Source organism: Rhinoraja longicauda, chromosome 19 (assembly GCF_053455715.1).
Source record: "Rhinoraja longicauda isolate Sanriku21f chromosome 19, sRhiLon1.1, whole genome shotgun sequence".
Taxonomy (NCBI): Eukaryota; Metazoa; Chordata; class Chondrichthyes; order Rajiformes; family Arhynchobatidae; genus Rhinoraja; species Rhinoraja longicauda.
This window is the reverse complement of record NC_135971.1, coordinates 18693139-18714073: the sequence shown is the minus strand read 5'-3', so window position 1 is coordinate 18714073 and position 20935 is coordinate 18693139. Positions and strand designations below refer to the sequence as shown.

Here is a 20935-nt window from a genome sequence, read left to right as displayed (position 1 = left end):
TCTACACACCACATGGGAGGCCGCTCTGGAAGGTTGGATCTCATGGAATCCGGGGTGAACTAGCCGATGGAATGCAACATTACCTGAAGGTCACAGACAGAGGATGTTGGTAGTGGGTTGTTTTTCAGACTGGAGACAGAGTCCACTGTTATTCCTTATTTAGATAAACGATTGGGTGTGTATGTAGGGAGTCAGTTTGCAGATTAAACTAAAATTGGTAACATTGTGGAGAGTGAAGAAGGTCTCCACTCTGAGAGTCTTTACTGAGAGTAAATGGGATCCCTGTGAACTGGGCCAATGGGCTCAGGAACGGCAGGTGGGATTTATTCATGTGAAGGTGAGCCGATGCACTTTGCTGAGACAAACTAGGGCACGACATACACAGTAAACGGGGAGCTTTATAGAACGGAGAGATGTCGGGGTGCAGGTACACAGTGCCATGGAAGATGCAACGGTGACAGGCAGGGAGGTGAAGAATGTGTTTGTTGCTCATTCTTTCAAAAGTCAGGATATTAAAGACAGCGTTTGACACAATGAGGTTGTTGGCAAACTGGAGAGGGTGCAAGAAGGTTTACGAGGATTCTATCGGGTCTGGAAGATTTGTTTATCAGGAGAGTTATAGACAATAGACAATAGGTGCAGGAGTAGGCCATTCAACCCTTCGAGCCAGCACCGCCATTCAATGCGATCATGGCTGATCACTCTCAATCAGTACCCCGTTCCTGCCTTCTCCCCATACCCCCTCACTCCGCTATCCTTAAGAGCTCTATCCAGCTCTCTCTTGAAAGCATCCAACGAACTGGCCTCCATTGCCTTCTGAGGCAGAGAATTCCACACCTTCACCACTCTCTGACTGAAAAAGTTCTTCCTCATCTCCGTTCTAAATGGCCTACCACTTATGCTTAAACTGTGGCCCCTTGTTCTGGACTCCCCCAACATTGGGAACATGTTTCCTGCCTCTAATGTGTCCAATCCCCTAATTATCTTATATGTTTCAATAAGATCCCCCCTCATCCTTCTAAATTCCAGTGTATACAAGCCCAATCTCTCCAGCCTTTCAACATACGACAGTCCCGCCATTCCGGGAATTAACCTAGTGAACCTACGCTGCACGCCCTCCATAGCAAGAATATCCTTCCTCAAATTTGGAGACCAAAACTGCACACAGTACTCCAGGTGCGGTCTCACCAGGGCCCGGTACATCTGTAGAAGGACCTCTTTGCTCCTATACTCAACTCCTCTTGTTATGAAGGCCAACATTCCATTGGCTTTCTTCACTGCCTGCTGTACCTGCATGCTTCCTTTCATTGACTGATGCACTAGGACACCCAGATCTCGTTGAACTCCCCCTCCTCCTAACTTGACACCATTCAGATAATAATCTGCCTTTCTATTCTTACTTCCAAAGTGAATAACCTCACACTTATCTACATTAAACTGCATCTGCCATGTATCCGCCCACTCACACAACCTGTCCAAGTCACCCTGCAGCCTTATTGCATCTTCCTCACAATTCACACTACCCCCCCCCCCCAGCTTAGTATCATCTGCAAATTTGCTAAAGGTACTTTTAATCCCTTCGTCTAAGTCATTAATGTATATCGTAAATAGCTGGGGTCCCAGCACCGAACCTTGCGGTACCCCACTGGTCACTGCCTGCCATTCCGAAAGGGACCCATTTATCCCCACTCTTTGCTTTCTGTCTGTCAACCAATTTTCTATCCATGTCAGTACCCTACCCCCAATACCATGTGCCCTAATTTTGCCCACTAATCTCCTATGTGGGACCTTTTCGAAGGCTTTCTGAAAGTCGAGGTACACCACATCCACTGACTCTCCCCTGTCAATTTTCCTAGTTACATCCTCAAAAAATCCCAGTAGATTTGTCAAGCATGATTTCCCGTTCGTAAATCCATGCTGACTCAGAACGATCCTGTTACCGCTATCCAAATGCTCAGCAATTTCGTCTTTTATAATTGACTCCAGCATCTTCCCCACCACTGATGTCAGACTAACTGGTCTATAATTACCCGTTTTCTCTCTCCCTCCTTTCTTAAAAAGTGGGATAACATTTGCTATCCTCCAATCCACAGGAACTGATCCTGAATCTATAGAACATTGAAAAATGATCTCCAATGCTTCCACTATTTCTAGAGCCACCTCCTTAAGTACCCTGGGATGCAGACCATCAGGCCCTGGGGATTTATCAGCCTTCAGTCCCATCAGTCTACCCAAAACCATTCCCTGCCTAATGTGGCGCAGGTGGGGACATTTGACGTGCTATGGAGCTGCAGGGAGAGCCTTTGCCTCACAGGGCCAGTGACCAGAGTTCAAATGTTGCAGTCTGTTCGCTGTGACCACGTGGGTTTCCTGCAGGCGCTGCGGGTTTCTCCCACCTCCAAAAGACATGCGGGTGTGTTGGTTAATTGGCCTCGGTAAATTGCCCTCAGTGTGCAGGGGTGTTGCAACATTTAGCACAGTGGCATCTGCTTATAATGTGCATTGGGACAGTGGGCTGTAGCTCAGATTGAACCACGACAAGACTGTTGCATTGTTCTTCCTGTATTCTGTGCCAAATCATGCCGTGGAACTTGTGGAGGTGTTTATTGCCGCGGCTCCTCATCCCCCTCCTCCACCCTCTCCGCAGGGCCTATAGCGGCGGCCCCGACCCCGACCGGCAGCGGCTCCACAAGGAGCGGTGGCGGCAGCGAAGAGAGGCGGCCTTGGAGGCCCGGAGTGGAGGAGGAGAGAGAAATGGAGGGGTGAGGGAGAGGAGGAGAGGGACTGGTGGAGAGAAAAATGGAGGGGTAAGGAGGAGAGGAAGAGGAGGAGGCGAGGGAGAGGAGGGGTGAGGGGAAGGGGAGGGATGAGGGAGAGTGGGAGGAGGAGAGGCGAAAGAGGAGGGCGAGGAGGAGGTGCAGGGAGAGGGAGTGGAGGGAGAGGATGAGGGGTGCTGGAGAGGAAGAGGAGGGATGAGGGGAAGGAGGAGCAAGTGGAGGAGGGGTGATGCGGAGGTATCCTCTTTCTTCAGGAAACGGGGCTTCAACTCCACTCCACGTTGTTGTCCAGCCTCACTTACCCCCTCTGACAGCTTGTTCCAGACACCCACGACCTTCTGTGTGAAAATGTTGTTCCTCAGGTTCCGATTAAATCTTGCACCTCTCACCACAAACCTGTGTCCTCTAGTTCTCGATTCCACTGCTCCGGGTAACAGACTGTGCATTCACCCTGTCTATTCACCTCTTGATCTTATGCACTTCAGCCTCCTGCGCTCCAATCAATAAATCCTTCCCTGCCCAACCTCTCCCTTTCGCTCTGACCCTCAAATCCTGGCACCATCTTCGTGAATCCACTCTGCAGTTGTTTCCAGCATTTGATCCTGCCTTACACTGTCCCAAGCGCTACTCTCCGCTTCCGTCTATATTCAGGACAGTTTAATGTGTAACTGACCCCTCCCTGTGGTAGAGAGCGGGGGAACCCTCCATAGTTTCCGCGGGTGGATTTGTCTCCTTCCTTTAAAATGGTCGTAACGATGGTGACCCTCGGGTGCTCTGGCCGGCGCTCCTCTTCCCAGAGGAAGGCAGACGTTGATGGTGAAACTCACCAGCGCCTTCAGTGCACCTGCACAACCTTTGGCCGTCTGAGGAGAAGACTGTTTGAAGATCAGGACACAATTCGCAAGTCCTCAATCATTTTGTCACACACCTTCTGTCTTCTCATCTCTGGCCTTTGTCCAACCGTCTGACTATCAACTCCCTCTCCCCCTCAACTGTGTCAACCTATTGCCAGCCAGGCTTTGTCCTGCCCCCTTCCTCACTTCGTTATTCCATCTCCCACCCCCTACAATCAGTCTGAAGAAGGGTCCAGACCCGAAACATCAGCTGTCCATGTTCTCCAGATGTGCTGCTTGACCCACCGACTTACTCCAGCACTTTGTACTTTTTTTTTTTGTAAACCTGCATCTGCAGTTTCTTGTTTCTGCATCTTCACGTTGAACATTTGCGTCAGATTTACATTCATTCCTCTAGACGGCGGCGTGCGCAGTGGACATGCGTTTTGAACCAGGAAATGGCAGAGTTAAAAAATGGCTTCGAAAGACAGGTTCGAGAGTTTAACCGAGGAGGTAGTTTGTCCCATCTGCCTGGATTTCTTCACCGATCCGGTGTCACTGGAGTGTGGGCACAACTTCTGCCGCTCCTGTATCACACAGAGTTGGGACATGGAGGGGAGAAACTCCTGCCCGGAATGTAGAGAGGAGTTTACAGACCGCACCCTCAGGGTGAGTCGGGCCTTGGCGAGACTGGCTGAGAAATTTCGAACACTGAGCCTGAATCGGACAGAGAAGGAAAGTAAACTTCACTGCGAGGAACATCAGGAAGAACTGAAGCTGTTTTGTGAAACTGACAAGAAGCTGATCTGTGTGGTTTGTGCAGCTGGGCGGGAACACAAGTCTCACAGCTTCATGCCTGTTAAAGAAGCTGTTGAAAACTACAAGGTAAAAGCAAACCGATTTTGATCGCATCATTGTTTAATTCCGTCTTTATTGTCTAACGCTTTTATTCTCCGATTTTCAAACACAATCGCAGGGTCAGGTTAAAGCTTCCATCCAGTCTCTCACAAAAGATAAATCAGGGATCCAGCAAATGGAGCAGCAACAGAAAGAGAAGATTTCTGGAGTTCTGGTAAGGCTTTTAAGTTTCGATTTCCTGATCTTGTGCAGGTTTGATCCCTGTGATGCGTGTAATAACAGGGCAGCGCAGTGACACAAGTAGTGCTGCTGTCTCCCAGTTCTGGTGACCGGGTTCGATCCTGACCTCGGGTGCTGCATAGAAAATAGGTGCAGGAGTAGGCCATTCGGCCCTTCGAGCCAGCACCGTCATTCAATATGATCATGGCCTACCCTTTATTCTTAAACTATAACCCCTGGTTCTGGACTCCCCCAACATCGGGAACATTTTTCCTGCATCTAGCCTCTCCAATCCCTAAAGAATTTTACATGTTTCTATAAGATCCTATCTCATCTTTCTAAATTCCTGTGAATACGAGCCCAGTCGACCCATTCAGAATCAGTCTGAAGAGGGTCTCGACCCAAAACGTCACCCATTCCCTCTCTCCTAGATGCTGCCTGACCTGCTGAGTTACTCCAGCATTTGTGATACATTCTTTCATCATATGTCAGTCCTGCCATCCCGGTAATTAACCTGATGAACCTACACTGCTCTCCCTCAATAGCAAGAATGTCCTTCCTTAAATTAGGAGATTAAAACAGCCCACAATTTTCCAGGTGTGGTCTCAACAGGACCCTGCACAACTGCAGTAGGACCTCCTTGCTCCTAAACTCCAATTCTCTCACAATGAAGGCCAACATGCCATTAGTTTTCTTCACTGCCTGCTGTACGTGCATGCTTACTTTCATTGACTGGTGTACAAGGACACCCAGGTCTCATTGCACCTCCACTTTTCCTAATCTGACACCATTCAGATAATAATCTGCCTTCTTGTTCTTGCCACCAAAGTGGATAACGTCATATTTATTCACATTTTACTGCATCTGCCATGCATCTGCCCACTCACCCAACCTGTCGAACTCACCCTGCAGCCTCACAGCATCCTCCTCGCAGCTCACACTGCCGCCCAGCTTTGTGGCATCTGCAAACTTGGAGATGTTACATTTAATTCCCTCGTCTAAATCATTAATATATATTGTAAATAACTGCGGTCCCAGCAATGAGCCTTGCGGCGCCCCACTAGGGGGTGGTGGACGGATAAATGGGAATTAATGGGCACTTGAAAAGGAATAGGCAGCTGGGAATTGCATTAGGGGTAGAGGATTGATGGGTTATCAGATTACCCTCACAACACTTCAGAAGCATTTAGACAAACTATTGAATTGCCAACGCAAATAAAAAATGCACAGGACAAATGTCACCGTCAACCTCTGAGGGAAACACAATCAGTGACATCACATATTGATCTTCACCTTTCATTTGACAGGAACAGTCACACAACCTTCAGTCCAAGATCGCATCCCAGTTTGCTGAACTGCACCAGATTCTCACTGAGAAAGAGCAGCGCGTACAGGCAGATATCCGGGAGGAAGAGAAGAGGATTCTGAATAGAATGAAGAAAAATCTTGGAGAGATCGAAGAGAATTTAAAATCTATTCAGGAGGAACTCTCTAAGTTGCAGCAGCAGATGGATCAAAAGGACAGTGTGGTGTTTCTGAAGGTGAGGGGTTACACCACAGTCTGGCGAAGTGAAAGTGCAGTCACAAAATGGAGGGGGATATTTCAGAAATACATGCTGCATTTACCAGTAATTCAGAACTGGGTAAATGTTTCATCTGTTCCAGCTGTTGTTCCCAAACTAATTGGCCTCCCGCATAATCTATGGGATCTCGGGACTGCCTGGCCTGAATGTAGAGAGGTGTTTGTATTCTGTAGAGTTGAGAACTACGACGGGTGATCCCAAGGTCCACGAATGAGCAGAGGACAGTAAATCTCTGGGATTCTCCAACCAAGAGACTCAGAGGTTTAACCTGTTAGACGTATTTATACCAGAGGATGATACATTTTTGAAAATTCGCGGAACTGAAATCAAAGGGAATGGGACAAGGCGGAGGAGTTTGTTCCTGGGCTAGATCAGCCATGACCACATTGTGGGGATTAACATTGAAATCTAGAATGTGGCGCACACAGCAGATTGAACATCTATATCCGGTTCCCATCAGCAGTGGGCGGTCACCTTGGGGGAATTTGCTCTGTTTGTTTTAGCCACCTTTGTTCACCATAGAATGACATCCCATTCTGCATCATAGACAGGTCATTCGGCACATCCTATCCAGTCAGGATTTCTACTCCACTCAACATCCCTCCCATCTACTCACCACACCCGGTAACAATACCCCGAATTCCAGGAGCGCTCGCGTGTTTATCCCACTTGCCCTTAAATGTATCTCTGCTGTTGTCTTCATTCCCTCCAATGCTAGTGAGGTCCATGTTCTCATGACTGCATTCCTTTCGGTATTTGTTGAAGACCACGTTACATTTCAGCTTTGATTTTTGCTCTCCCATCGATTAGAGATATTATTTCATCCTCACCCATTTAAATCCACCGATAAATTAAATCCTATCTCATCATTCCTGACATTTTCTCCAGATAAAATCCCACGACCTGCCCAGTCTTTACATTGAGCTCCATCCTCTCAGTCATGGCATCATTCTCATGAACATTCCTTGTGCTTTTCCCCATCGTTCTATGTCTCGACGGTAATGTCCGCTTTCTATCTGCATGGCAGCGGAGATAAGAGTTGGGAAATGGGAATTATCAGAGGGTTGTAGAAATGTGGAGAAATTCCCGCTGTCGGGGTGAGGACGGTCCATCTCAGTCAATTGAGATTTGTGTTTTATTTCTTTCAGGGGGAAGCTGGTCGCAAGCAAAGGTAGGACATGCTCTTGACGGAAACATTATAAGTTTTCGTGGAACAGTTCAAAACATTTCTAATGCTCAGTTGATAAACAGCTGTTAAATATTCGCAGGGTTCGTGATGAAGCCAAACCACTGTCGGTGGTAGAGGAGGCCTTGCCGATTGACAAGTTTCATTGCCCTGTTTCATTCAACACAACATTTAAAGAAACATCTGATGACTTCAAGCAAGGTAAAGCTAATACCTTTTCCATTGTTCTTGTTTCTGACATCTTGAAGTAAGATGTGTACGAAAGAACTGCAGTTGCAGGTTTAAATCGAAAGTAGACACAAAATGTTGGAGTGACTCAGCGGGACAGGCAGCATCTCAGTCGAGAAGGAATGGGTGATGTTTCGGGTCTGGACCCTTCTTCAGTCTGAAGAAGGGTCTCGACCCGAAACGTCACCCATTCCTTCTCTCCAGAGCTGCTCCCTGTCCCGCTGAGTTACTCCAGCATTTTGTGTCTACCTTTGATTGGTCTATCTTTAAGTTATACAAAGATGTAAAGATTAATGTTATTTTGAACTGAAGGGAAATTGAAGATTTGATCTCCCACCAAGCTCATCTGTTGGGAAGCATCACTGAGTCAGAGAGCTTTGTAGCACAGCAACAGGCCCTTTGACTCAACTCGACCATGCCAACCAAGTTGTCCAACCAAGCTAGCCCCACTTGCCTGAGTCTGGCTCATATCCTTCCAAGTCTTTCTTATCCACGTATCTACCCAATTGTCTGTGAACTGTTGTAATTGTACCTGCCTCGACCCCTTCCTCTGTCAGATCGTTCCACATCTACACTACCCACTGACTGAAAAACCTGGTCCTCAGGTCCTTTTTATTGTTTCCACTCTCATCTTAAACTGATGCGCTCGAGGTTCAGACTCTCCGACCTTGAGTAAAGTATTGTGGCTAATCACCTTAGCTGTGCATCTTATACACATTGATAATGTTTCTCTGACAGGCTCCCAAGAAAAAATGTCCCAGTCTGAATAGTCTGTTCCAGGAATGAGTAGATTAACCTATGATGAACGTTTGTCGGCATTAGGCCTGTACTCACTGGAATTTAAAATGAGGGGGGACCTCTTTGAAAAATACAGAAGAGTGAAAGGCTTGGATAGAATGCATGTGGAGAGGATGTTTCCATTAGCGACAGAGTCTAGGACTAAAGGTCATAGCCTCAGAATTAAAGGATGTACTTTTAGGAAGGAGATAGATAGAGCTCTTAAGGATAGCGGAGTCAGGGGGTATGGGGAGAAGCCAGGAACGGGATACTGATTGAGAATGATCAGCCATGATCACATTGAATGGCGGTGCTGGCTCGAAGGGCCGAATGGCCTCCTCCTGCACCTATTGTCTATTGAGATAAGGGGAAATGTTTTTAATCAGAGGGTGGTGAATTTGTGAAATTCATTGCCACAGAAGGCTGTGGAGGCTGTCGTGGTTTTCTTTAGCTTCGAAATTAAGACAGGCGACACGGAGAATTCCTCGAGAAGTTAAAAGCCTTTATTTGCAAACAACGGCTGGAACAATCAGGAAGTCAACCGCATGACTGCCCTGACTGTTCACTTAGTAGATCGGGCAGTCTATGTTTATAGGATTATTCCAAACCTTATCTTCTTTACATTACCTCATACCCACACTCCTGCTCTATAATAATTCATTTCTTTGCAGTCCTCCTGTCTGGTGTGCCACCATTAAATCCCATTTACTGCCTTACCCTTATCTTAATACTCTTATCTCTTCACACTCCCCCACCCATATTTTCTATTGTAGTCCATCCATCCTCCCAAGACATATGTCTTCTCTTCTCTTGCCACCATTATCTTTCATCCAAATGTGACAAGGCAAAGAGATAATGGTATACAGGCAATTGCTAAGTCAAAGGTTACCAAAGTCGGAATGCCTAAGGATTAAGTCTAAGGACCCAAATATGGAACAAGGGATCTAAGGACTGCTAACTGAGGAATAATGCCAGGCTAACTGAGGAATGCCTAAGAGTACACATGCTACACAGTTAACACTTGAATGTCTGAATTTCGTGCACTATACAAAATATATACTCCCATATATCCCCCTTTGAGACCTACATGGTCTCACAGAAAAAGAAAACTAACAGTCGCACATGTCATTGGCTTACGGCATAAACCTGATCATTATTAGCCCCCACTTCAGGGTGTTGAGATATATAATGTGCAGCTCGTCTGTGTTCTTCCTCTATCATACTAAAGTCCTGGGTCACTAGGCCAAAACCCCACCCCCATTTGCCTGGGGTAGGAAAAAAGACCCAGCTACCCTTACAATCTATATCCCTAGTACTCCTCCAATGCAATTTGGTCGTCATTATAGTATTCTATCGGCGGGGCCTGCTTCCCTTGGAGGGTAGACGTGCTCTTATCCTGGAACAACGGGAACTGCTTCACAGTAGCTTGCAGGAGGAGAGATTTGATACATGGAAAAACACAACACAATATTATAGCAATTACAAGCAGGGCGATTTCAATAGACATCCCTTTTCTTAATGTCCCTTCGATTCCGCACCTGCTCCCCTGACCCTAGCAGGGCAACGTTAGGACCAGTCTGGTTCTGCCAAGTCCAAGTCTGCAAAGTCGATGACTTCCAGGTTTGAGTTGGAAGAAGCAATGGTGGCCTCCCCCATGTCGCCTCCACCCATATTGTCGCGAGGAGGACAGGCGCCCACAACCTCATTTTCAACAACCTCAGAGTGACTAATGTCCCCCAAGACTTCCTTTATGATCTGGTCAATGCTTGATCCTTCCCCTGCGTTTTCGTTCTCATGCTCGCTTACCTCTTCTCCTGTATTTTCGTTCTCTTGCCCGCTTACCTCGAGGTTATTCACAGGTTGTGCCTGTGGGACAGTCCTTGTACAATGATTGAGATGGTACCATGTAGACTGGCCCTCTACCTGGACGGCAGTCAGTGAGGCTTTAGTTACCGTGAACGGTCGTTCCCTTCTTGGCTCATTCCACCTTCGTCGAAAAGCTTGCACATAAACCTGATCTCCGGGTTTAATAGGCCCTTCTTCCTGGTCCACCTCTGGCTCCCTTTGCTTTTCCTGTGTATAAATAGACTTGTGTATCATAGTTAACTGTTGCATGTATTGTTTCACTTCCACCTCTAATTGTTCCAGGCTTGGTCCCTTGTAAGGACCTCTCCATCTGGGTATCGGCATGGGTCTGCCAGTGAGCATCTCATGTGGTGTTAAATGAGTTATTCGATTAGTTTGCATGCGACAGCTCATTAATGCCAGTGGCAGGGCATCGATCCAATTTAACTTTGTGGTTGCACAAATCTTATTCAACTTAGCTTTCAACGTTCCATTAACCCTTTCTACCATGCCCTGAGACTGAGGGTGGTACACACACTCAAATCTTTGTTTCACTCTTAGGGTTTGCAGCTCCAACTTAACTGTTTTTTGCATAAAAGCCGCTCCATTGTCGGAACTGATTTCGGTCGGTATGCCGAATCGTGGGATGACCTCGTCAGTCGGAAACTTGACTACAGTTCCTGCACCCACATCTTTAGACAGTATCGCCTCCGCCCATCTGCTAAATCTATCTATTACTACCAGCATGTATCTTTTCCCTCTTACCGTTTTCAGCATGTCCACATAGTCGATCACCACGTGTCTAAATGGCCCTCCAGGCATCGTGTTAACTGTGTTTTTCCCGACAACCCTACAGTTTTAACAAATTTTCCTGACATGGGAAGGTGGGAGGCATACTGCGGCTGTACACAAGTGTATGTGGCTCCAGTGTCTATCATCATAGGTGTTAACCGTCCTCCCAAAATTACCTGAACCATGTGTTCTTCTTCTGCCTCTCGCGTTATCATTGGGTAAAGTCCCCTCCCATCCGGGTTCTCTGGGCACCCCTAATATCTAGCATGGGGATTCATGAGTCCAATTGGGCCTCCAGACGGGCCCGTTGGGGCCGATCCTGTGTTAAAACACTGTTCACCCCCTGTGGGTTCCTGTTAGTATGGACCGGGCCATGGACGGTGTGGGCAGTCCCTCCTCAGGTGCCCTACCTGATTACATCCCCAACATGTTTTATCAACTGCCCATCTACTTACTGGCCTTCCTCGTCCCCTTCCTTGCGTCCCCCCTTGGGGGCCCCAGGCCTGTCGGGGCTGATTTCCTGATTTATTTTGTCCCTGATAGGGCATTTGAGGAAACGTTCCCCCAAAGACATTTATTATTGGCACGGGATTCTCTGGCCTCTGTCTGGCTCTGTCATAGGACCCACAATGCATCGGTGCATTGTTTATTTCTGCTGTTTCAGCCGGGTCTGTTGTTACTGCCAGCATTTTCTTTCCTTTTTCACGTTCTTTCTTTTTCAGTTCTTCTAGTTGCATTTGCATCACTTTTCTCTGCACCTCTTCGTGCTGGTCCGCCAGTCTTTGTCTATCCTTACGATATTTGTCAACTGCATGAACCAGGTGGTCCCTGAACTAGGAGTGGGATATGGTTGACAACCCCACCACCTCTTCCAGTCTGAACTTAACCTGAGGGGGCGTGGCGTCCACCACAGAGGTCCGAAACAAAGTGGTCATCAACTCACTACCGTCTATTTGTTGTTCGGTTTCAAGTCTCCACTTTTTCAGTTGATCCTCCAAATAGGCTGCTGGGTTCTCCGTGTCCCCCAGCGGGTCTCCCCTCAATGTCTTTAAGTCCACCTTGAGCGGGTAACAGTCCACCTTGAGCGGGTAACAGTCTCTGAGGGCCTGCCATACCCTCGGTCTGACTAGGTCAAATGACTGGCCATCAATCATCGGGTTATTTGCGTTTTTTACCCCAGCCATTTCAAACAGCTCTGCTAATTTCGTGGTTCCCATTACCTTCAAATCTCCCATAGCCAATAACCGTCCCATAGTTTCCTCCTCAAAGGCCCTAATCCATTTTCCTGCCCCGTCATATATGTTGGGCAAGGCGTTTCTCAGGTCTCGGGTCACCCAAGGAATATACTGGGTTTGTCCTGCCTTTTTCAGAAGTAATGGCATCATTCTCCCCCTCAGTTCCTGTATCCCGTTTGGCATCTCTTGTTGTGGTTCTACCTGTATACTTTCCCACCTCATTCTTCTCTGGGTGTACCCCTGGCTTTCCTTTCTTTCTCTTTCCATATCTTTTTCCATCTCCCTCATCTCTATCTCTAAGCGCTTCATGGATGCCTCTATTTCCCTTCTACACTCCCTTGTTCTTTCCCCATCACTTTCTAATTGTGCTTCATTCTCACAGTTTTGCCTTCTCTCTGATGCCTGCTGATTACATGCCTGTGTTTCTGTGTTGCTGTGTCCCTCATACTCCTCATTTCCTGCCTGACGGGTCTCATAAATCTTTCTGTCCCTGAGGTCCTGCAGCCTTCTGATGTCTGCTTCTCGTTCCCGTGCTTCTTGCTTCATCCTTTCCTTTTCTCGCTGCCCCCTTCTCTGTCTATATTCCTTTATGTCTTGCTCATCGTTCCAAACTGCGACTTCTCCCTCTATCTCCACTATCCCTTTCACCAAAAGGCACTGCTTTATTCCGTCCTGGCCGGAATAGGGAGGGGGATACCCAGGGTCCCTTAGGCTGGGGTACAGAGTTGATTTTTTCTCCTGAAGCTCCTGACTTTCATGCTGTTTTTCGGGTTTTTCACCCTTGTTTGGGGAAGTATTCTTTTCCTGGTATGCTTTCCTCAGCCTCTCTCCTTCTATTCTAAACAATTTAAGCATGTCTAGTTCTTTTTCCTTTATCGTTACTCGGATTTCTGATTTATCCTTAGGCCTATAGTTCTTAATTAACACTTCCATTTCATCACACGTGTTTGTATCAAACGTGCGTTCCTTGGGCCATTTCGTAGCCAATTTATTCGTCCTTTTTTCCCATTTTTCAGAATGTTTTTTAATATCCTCTTTGGATACGGGGAATTTTTTACTTAGTAGTTCAACTGCAGTTATTGTATTCATTGTACTCGTCTTATTTTAGTGCACTTGGTCAGTCAGTTTAAATGCAGTCCTTGTTCTCACTCCGTTCCATCTCTATGGTCACTATACTACCTACTACGCTATTTCTATCTTCTACAGTTCTACTATATTCCTTTAATATTTTGCAATTTTATTTTTTAATGTTATCCAATTATTCCAATTCTTGTTCTGCCCGTACAGATCCCTACTCACTTAGGGCGGTATCCACAGATCATCTGATCCTGCCCGTACAGACCCCTAGCTAACCACAGTGGTATCCACAGGACGTCTTATCTTGCCCGTTGTGGATAAATAAATTCACTGTCCACACTTAGTTGTTAGTTACTCGACGGTTGCCTGATTTTATTCTCTTATGAGGGAGCGTCTCACAGAGGACCAGCATCTGTATGAGTCTCGCCTGACTTGGTTACATTCAGTCAGTCTTTATAGGCAGAGACAAAGAACATTCCTGCGTGACACATACTCCGCCTATCTTGTGACGAACAACCTTTTAATGTGTTTTCCTAAGCTGAGTTTGGTTTCTTCAGAAACCGTTAGCCACTCCCTCTGGAAGGCAGTTGTAGTCTTTACTGTGGCTTGCAGCTTTAGCTAAATCAACCATACTATCTCCGTATGTCTGGCAAACAAGAAGAAGTGTCTCATCGGTGTTTCTTCTGAAAGCCATGCAACATATTTTTACTCACAATCCACCCTTTTATACATGTAACATACATTTTATAACAAATTTTCTTCATTTCATCCAGCCGTGGCCCGACACTTCCGTGCCTTGTGCCCACAGCCTTCATACACAAGAGTCTTCATAAAGTTGTACATTAACCATGTGATCTTCGGGACTTAAGTCCGCCAATGCTTCACCTTCCACATCTGGCCTTATTTCCTTCTCGGAGTCACCTGGCTCCTCTTGCCTGAGGGACTCGTACATCATATTTTCCTGCTTGGTCAGTGCTGTCTCAATCAAGCGCTGGGTCAGTCCCCGCATACAAGGTATAACACAACATCCAAACAATGTCAACAATGCTACGCATACAATAATAGTTGTTATTGTAGAGATAAAGAAATTCTTCCATTTTCCGAACCACCCATCCAAGAACCCGGTCCATGAGGTATCGACCCCTGAGTTCTCTGCCATTTCAATGGAAAGGCTGGTGAGACCCGCCAATGCCCGTGACACCGATCCATCGGGGGCAGTGTTATTCGGAATAAAGGTACAGCATTCTTGTCCAAACATTACGCAAACACCCCCCTTCTCTGCCAATAGCATATCCAAAGCCATCCGGTTTTGCAATGCAATAAGGCTCGTTTTATCCAATTGTTCGGCTAATCCTTTAACTGCATCTCTAGTATAGTTAATAAATCGTTGCTGATTATAAAATAGGTAATTAATCCAATCTACGTTTTTATTGATCGTAGACCACCAGAAGAACGCGCTCACCAATCCTGCCGCGATCTGATTTCGTGCTTTAAACTCATCCGGTACCCCTCGGGGTACCCCAATAGCGTCAATATAAATGTGTGTGTCAAACGACCCCTGTACCCTCAGTCTGCACTTAACCCTTCCCTGGGCCTTAGTTGCGTCGTTCTTCCCAATTCCTTGGGTGATAATAGTAAATGGCATAACTAGCTGAATCATTGCACACGTTCCCTGCCATCCTGCTGGGAGCTTAGTCCTTAATATTTTCCCCCCACAATACCACCACACGTCCGCTCGTCCTACGGATTGATTGGCAAACTGGGATATGTTAGTGACGTTTATGGTCTCATTACAGCTCGTCAAATGGCCCAACTCTTGTCCCCCATGTTTGTACCTGTTATAGCATTCGAAGTACCCCTGTCCCCTAGTTGGGACCACAAACATAGAAACATAGAAACATAGAAAATAGGTGCAGGAGTAGGCCATTCGGCCCTTCGAGCCTGCACCGCCATTCAATATGATCATGGCTGATCATCCAGCTCAGTAGCCTGTACCTGCCTTCTCTCCATACCCCCTGACCCCTTTAGCAAAAAGGGCCACATCTAACTCCCTCTTAAATATAGCCAATGAACTGGCCTCAACTACCTTCTGTGGCAGAGAATTCCACAGACTCACCACACTCTGTGTGAAGAAATGTTTTCTCATCTCGGTCCTAAAAGACTTCCCCCTTATCCTCAAGCTGTGACCCCTGGTTCTGGACTCCCCCAACATCGGGAACAATCTTCCCGCATCTAGCCTCTCCAACCCCTTAAGAATTTTATATGTTTCTATAAGATCCCCCCTCAGTCTTCTAAATTCCAGCGAGTACAAGCCCAGTCTATCCAGTCTTTCCTCATATGTAAGTCCCACCATCCCAGGGATCAATCTGGTGAACCTTCTCTGTACTCCCTCTAAGGCAAGAACGTCTTTCCTCAGGTTAGGAGACCAAAACTGCACACAATACTCCAGGTGCGGTCTCACCAAGGCCCTGTACAACTGCAGCAGAACCTCCCTGCTCCTAAACTCAAATCCTCTTGCTATGAATGCCAGCATACCATTCGCTTTCTTCACTGCCTGCTGCACCTGCATGCTGGCTTTCAATGACTGATGCACCATGACACCCAGGTCACATTGCATCTCCCCTTCTCCCAATCGGTCACCATTCAGGTAATACTCTGCTTTCCTGTTCTTGCCGCCACATTTATCCACATTATATTGCATCTGCCATGCATTTGCCCAGTCGCCTAATCTATCCAAGTCACTCTGCAGCCTCCTAGCATCCTCCTCGCAGCTAACACTGCCACCCAGCTTCATGTCATCCGCAAACTTAGAGTTGTTGGATTCAATTCCCTCGTCCAAATCATTAATATACACTGTAAATAACTGGGGTCCCAGCACTGAGCCTTGCGGTACCCCACTAGTCACTGCCTGCCATTCCGAAAAGGACCCGTTTATTCCTACTCTTTGCTTCCTGTCCGCCAACCAATTTTCTATCCACCTCAACACTGAACCCTCAATACCGTGTGCTTTAAGTTTGTACACCAATCTCCTATGTGGGACCTTGTCGAAGGCCTTCTGAAAGTCCAGATATAACACATCGACTGGTTCTCCCTTATCCACTCTACTAGTTACATCCTCGAAAAATTCTATAAGATTCGTCAGACATGATTTGCCTTTGGTAAATCCATGCTGACTTTGTCCGATGATTTCACCACTTTCCAAATGTGATGCTATCACATCTTTAATAACTGACTCTAGCATTTTCCCCACTACCGATGTTAGGCTAACTGGTCTATAATTCCCCGTTTTCTCTCTCCCTCCCTTTTTAAAAAGTGGGGTTACATTAGCTACCCTCCAGTCCTCAGGAACTACTCCAGAATCTAAAGAGTTTTGAAAAATGATCACTAATGCATCCACTATTTCTGAGGCTACTTCCTTAAGCACTCTGGGATGCAGCCTATCTGGCCCTGGGGATTTATCTGCCTTTAATCCATTTAATTTACCTAACACCACTTCCCGACTAACCTGGATTTCCCTCAGTTCCTCCATCTCATTAGACCCCCGGTCCCCCACTATTTCCGGCAGACGGTTTATGTCTTCCTTAGTGAAGACAGAACCAAGGTATTTGTTCAATTGGTCTGCCATCACCTTGTTCCCTATGATCAATTCACCTGTTTCCGACTGCAAGGGACCTACATTTGCCTTAACTAATCTTTTTCTCTTGACATATCTATAAAAGCTTTTGCAGTCTGTTTTTATGTTCCTTGCCAGTTTTCCCCTCATAATCTATTTTCCCTTTCCTAATTAAGCCCTTTGTCCTCCTCTGCTGGACTCTGAATTTCTCCCAGTCCTCTGGTATGCTACTTTTTCTGGCTAATCTGTATGCTTCATCTTTTGTTTTAATACTATCCTTGATTTCCCTTGTTAGCCACGGATGCACTACCTTTCCTGATTTGTTCTTTTGCCAAAGTGGGATGAACACTTGTTGTAGTTCATCCATGCGACCTTTAAATGCCTTCCATTCCAATGCCTTCCATTGCATGTCCACCGTCAACCCTTTCAGCATCAATCGTGGGGCGGGGCCTGTTGCCCCAAAGGGCGGGGCCTGTTGCCCTTGCCCCGTGATAGGTGGAAACAAGTAGTGTAATGCTCACATGACTCATCACTAGGTCTCCTTATTCGTATATAACGACAGCATACATTGTAATCCCCCGCTACTTTCTCGCATGTTAAGGGGAAACGCCGTGGGCACCAACCGTGGTTTAGCCGCGGCGCAGGCATAACAGTTTTCCTTTCCCATTGTTCGGGTGGTGTACATCATCCACTTTATCCACTCATTTGTTCCGTCCGTTCCCGTTCCTACCTCTAAATTGGCTCGTAACTGTTCAAACCCTTTAATCTCCACTACTTTAATCGGATGGGCCTGTATTGTGGTGGCCTCCGTTGCTAGTGGCTTGGTGGGCTCTGCCTTATTCATTGGTTGCTCCATTATCTGGAACACTTCCCCATTCTCTGCCCAAAGCACCAGGATGGAATCCCGCTTTATTTTTATAGTGAACTCACAACAGTTATCTACCCCACTTTGGTCAGCGCATACCCAGTATACCCCAGCAGGGTGATTCCACTTCTTCTTCTTCAAGACTTTCACAAAGACCCAATCACCTGGCCTTACCTTCAATTCAAGGTCTTCCTTTCCTGTCTCACCTGGTGCTGGGGGAGCAATAGCAGAGGTTCGGTTATCTAGCCGTTTACGCATATAGTCTGCCAGTGTTGCTTCTTCCATTACCGTTTCTTCTTCCCTCTGCAGCCCAGGGTACGTGTAAGGTCTCCCAAACAGTATCTCATACGGTGAGGGACCCCCCTTCCCTGGTGTCATCCTCATATTTAACAACACCAAGGGTAGGCAATCCACCCACCCGAACCCTGTCTCGGCCATAGCCTTCCGTAACTTATTCTTCACCGTTCCATTTGTTCGTTCAATCAATCCTGCTGACTGTGGATGGTAGGAGCAGTGTCGTTTACATGCAATGCCCATTTTGGTAGCCAGGCGATCCACGATTTCATTCACAAAGTGGCTGGCGTTGTCACTATACAACGTTTCCGGGACCCCGAAGCGAGGAATGATGTCACACATTAGTGCTTTGGCCACGGTTAGGGCGTCGGCTGTAGAAGTGGGAAAGATCTCAACCCATCGGGAAAAAACATCAATAATCACCAGGCAGTACTTCACCCCTTTGCACATACTCAGTTCAATAAAGTCCATATGCAAAATTTGAAAAGGGTAATTTGGTTGTGGGAGCAGACCGGGCTTCTGGCGGACGGCTCCCTGATGGTTGTACCGACTACAGACATCACAGAGCGCACAATGCCGTTGCGCGTACCCTGTAAACCCATAATGTTGATAATGTCCTTCCACTATCCTTATCATTCCCCCTGACGAGACATGGGTTACCCCATGGCTCGTAATAGCCGCATATCGATAGAGGGACTTGGGAAGAATGGGCAAGCCGTTTGTTGCCGTCCAGATTCCTTGTACATTAGGGTTTGCTCCTTCTCGTCTCCAGCGATCCTTTTCTTTGCTGGGTGCATTTTTCTGCATGTCATGCAAAACTTGTTGGTCCAGTGGCTCCACTGGTTCTAGAACTGCTGTAGTGATCGGTTCCCGAGAGGCAGCTTTGGCCGCCTCATCCGCCTTTCGATTTCCTTGTGTCACTGCATCTGTCCCCTTAGTATGGGCTGCACATTTGCAGATTGCGAGGGCTGTTGGTTGTAGAACTGCTTCCAGGAGACGTAGAATTAACTCGGCGTGTAGTATCTTCTTGCCTGTTGACGTCACCATGCCCCGGTTCCGCCATTGTGCGGCAGATACATGTACCGTGGAGAAGGCATATGCGCTGTCAGTGTAAATTGTGACCTTCTTCCCTTTTCCCAGTTCGCACGCCTTTGTTAGGGCGATTATTTCTGCGGCCTGGGCTGAGTAGTGTGCTCGGACCCTACCCAGGAGACCTTCTAACTCAGTTTGGAAGATATTACCGTCCAGGTTACTCCAGGGGACCAAGACTCCGTCCTGCAGGGGTGCCCATCCTCCTTCAACCAGACACAAATCTCCTCCTACCAGTTGACGCATTACTTGTTCAACTTCACCCAGATTTAAACGGTAACTGTCCACTATAAGACGGAATGCGCGTTGGAAAGGCCCGGAATTCCCTTTAGGCGATGGAATCCCTTCAACGGCCTTTCGTACGTCTTTTGCCGTCCAGGGGCGGTATACGTACAAGGGGACTGCTGCCCCGCCGCCTATTGGCGCATGTGGATTTGGCATTTGTATTAGTGGGTACATTTCACCTCTGTCTGTTTCTTCATCCTCCATAGCTCCAAACATTTTATACACCCTACCTGATCGCAGCCGGGAAGTCGTTTTGTCCGATGGATCGTATCCCATTGCCCCTTTGGAGGGCAAGGGTGGATCTAGGTCTGGCACTTGGTCCAACTCCTCCTGTCGTCGGTCACCTCCACCGTCCCGACGGTGCGCTGTGCATTCGTATGAAGGTGGCGCGGATGGTGGGACCGGTGGGTATAGTGACGCAGATGTCGCTATCGGAACAGATGTCTCCACCGGGGCTGGTGGACCTGCCGGTGCCGGTGTTGGTAGTCTTCGTCCTTCTACAACACACAAATCACTATCTTCCTTGTTTAGAAAAGCACTTGTTACTTGTGTGCCGGTATGGGTTCTCCCTTCATCACCTGCCTCTTTTTCCTTTCGCCTTTTCTCTTCCTCTGCCTCTCTCCTTTTATCCTCCCCATCCCGGCGATTCCTTGCCTCCATTAGCCGTAACCTTGCTTCATGATATCCCATTCTAGTTTTTATTTCCACATCTCCATTTGCTCTCTTACTTATAGCACATACTAATTTGTTACATTCATCTATTTTTAAAGTCCCTTTCCACTGGAACTTTTCCTTCCATAATTTTGTATATCTGCAACATTTCTGGTCCTGCCCAAACATAAACCTCTCATCGCCCGTCAGCGATTCTGCCTTTGATTTTGATGACCCCATGTCAAGTCCGACTTGACTGTGTCCCTGACACTTCGGTTGAATAACTCCCTTATTTCAACCGTCCCTGTTTCCCTGAAACAGTGGTCACCCTCCCTATCTCCGGCAACAGCAGAAGTTTATGTCTGTCCAGTCCCTTTCAGATTTACAACAACCGTCGATTTCTAGATTTACGTTCGTGTGCCCCAGCGCGTCTGATAGCCCAAAAAGCACTTACTTGGAGCTCTCGTTCAGTACTTCTTGGTCAATCACACGACGTGGGGCCCCACGTTGGGCGCCAATTATGTGGATAAATAAATTCACTGTCCACACTTAGTTGTTAGTTACTCGACGGTTGCCTGATTTTATTCTCTTATGAGGGAGCGTCTCACAGAGGACCAGCATCTGTATGAGTCTCGCCTGACTTGGTTACATTCAGTCAGTCTTTATAGGCAGAGACAAAGAACATTCCTGCGTGACACATACTCCGCCTATCTTGTGACGAACAACCT

At 47.1% G+C, this 20935-nt stretch overlaps 1 protein-coding gene across 1 annotated transcript in view; it reads left to right on the top strand.

The window, feature by feature from the left end:
* Positions 1–20935, top strand: part of LOC144603169 (zinc-binding protein A33-like) — a 30619-nt gene that overhangs the window by 5601 nt on the left and 4083 nt on the right. The window contains exons 3-7 of the mRNA XM_078416336.1: positions 4029–4495; positions 4587–4682; positions 5995–6228; positions 7419–7441; positions 7539–7657. Coding sequence (XP_078272462.1) covers positions 4085–4495; positions 4587–4682; positions 5995–6228; positions 7419–7441; positions 7539–7657 — 883 coding nt within the window. The 5' untranslated portion in view covers positions 4029–4084. The remainder of the gene's footprint in view (positions 1–4028; positions 4496–4586; positions 4683–5994; positions 6229–7418; positions 7442–7538; positions 7658–20935) is intronic.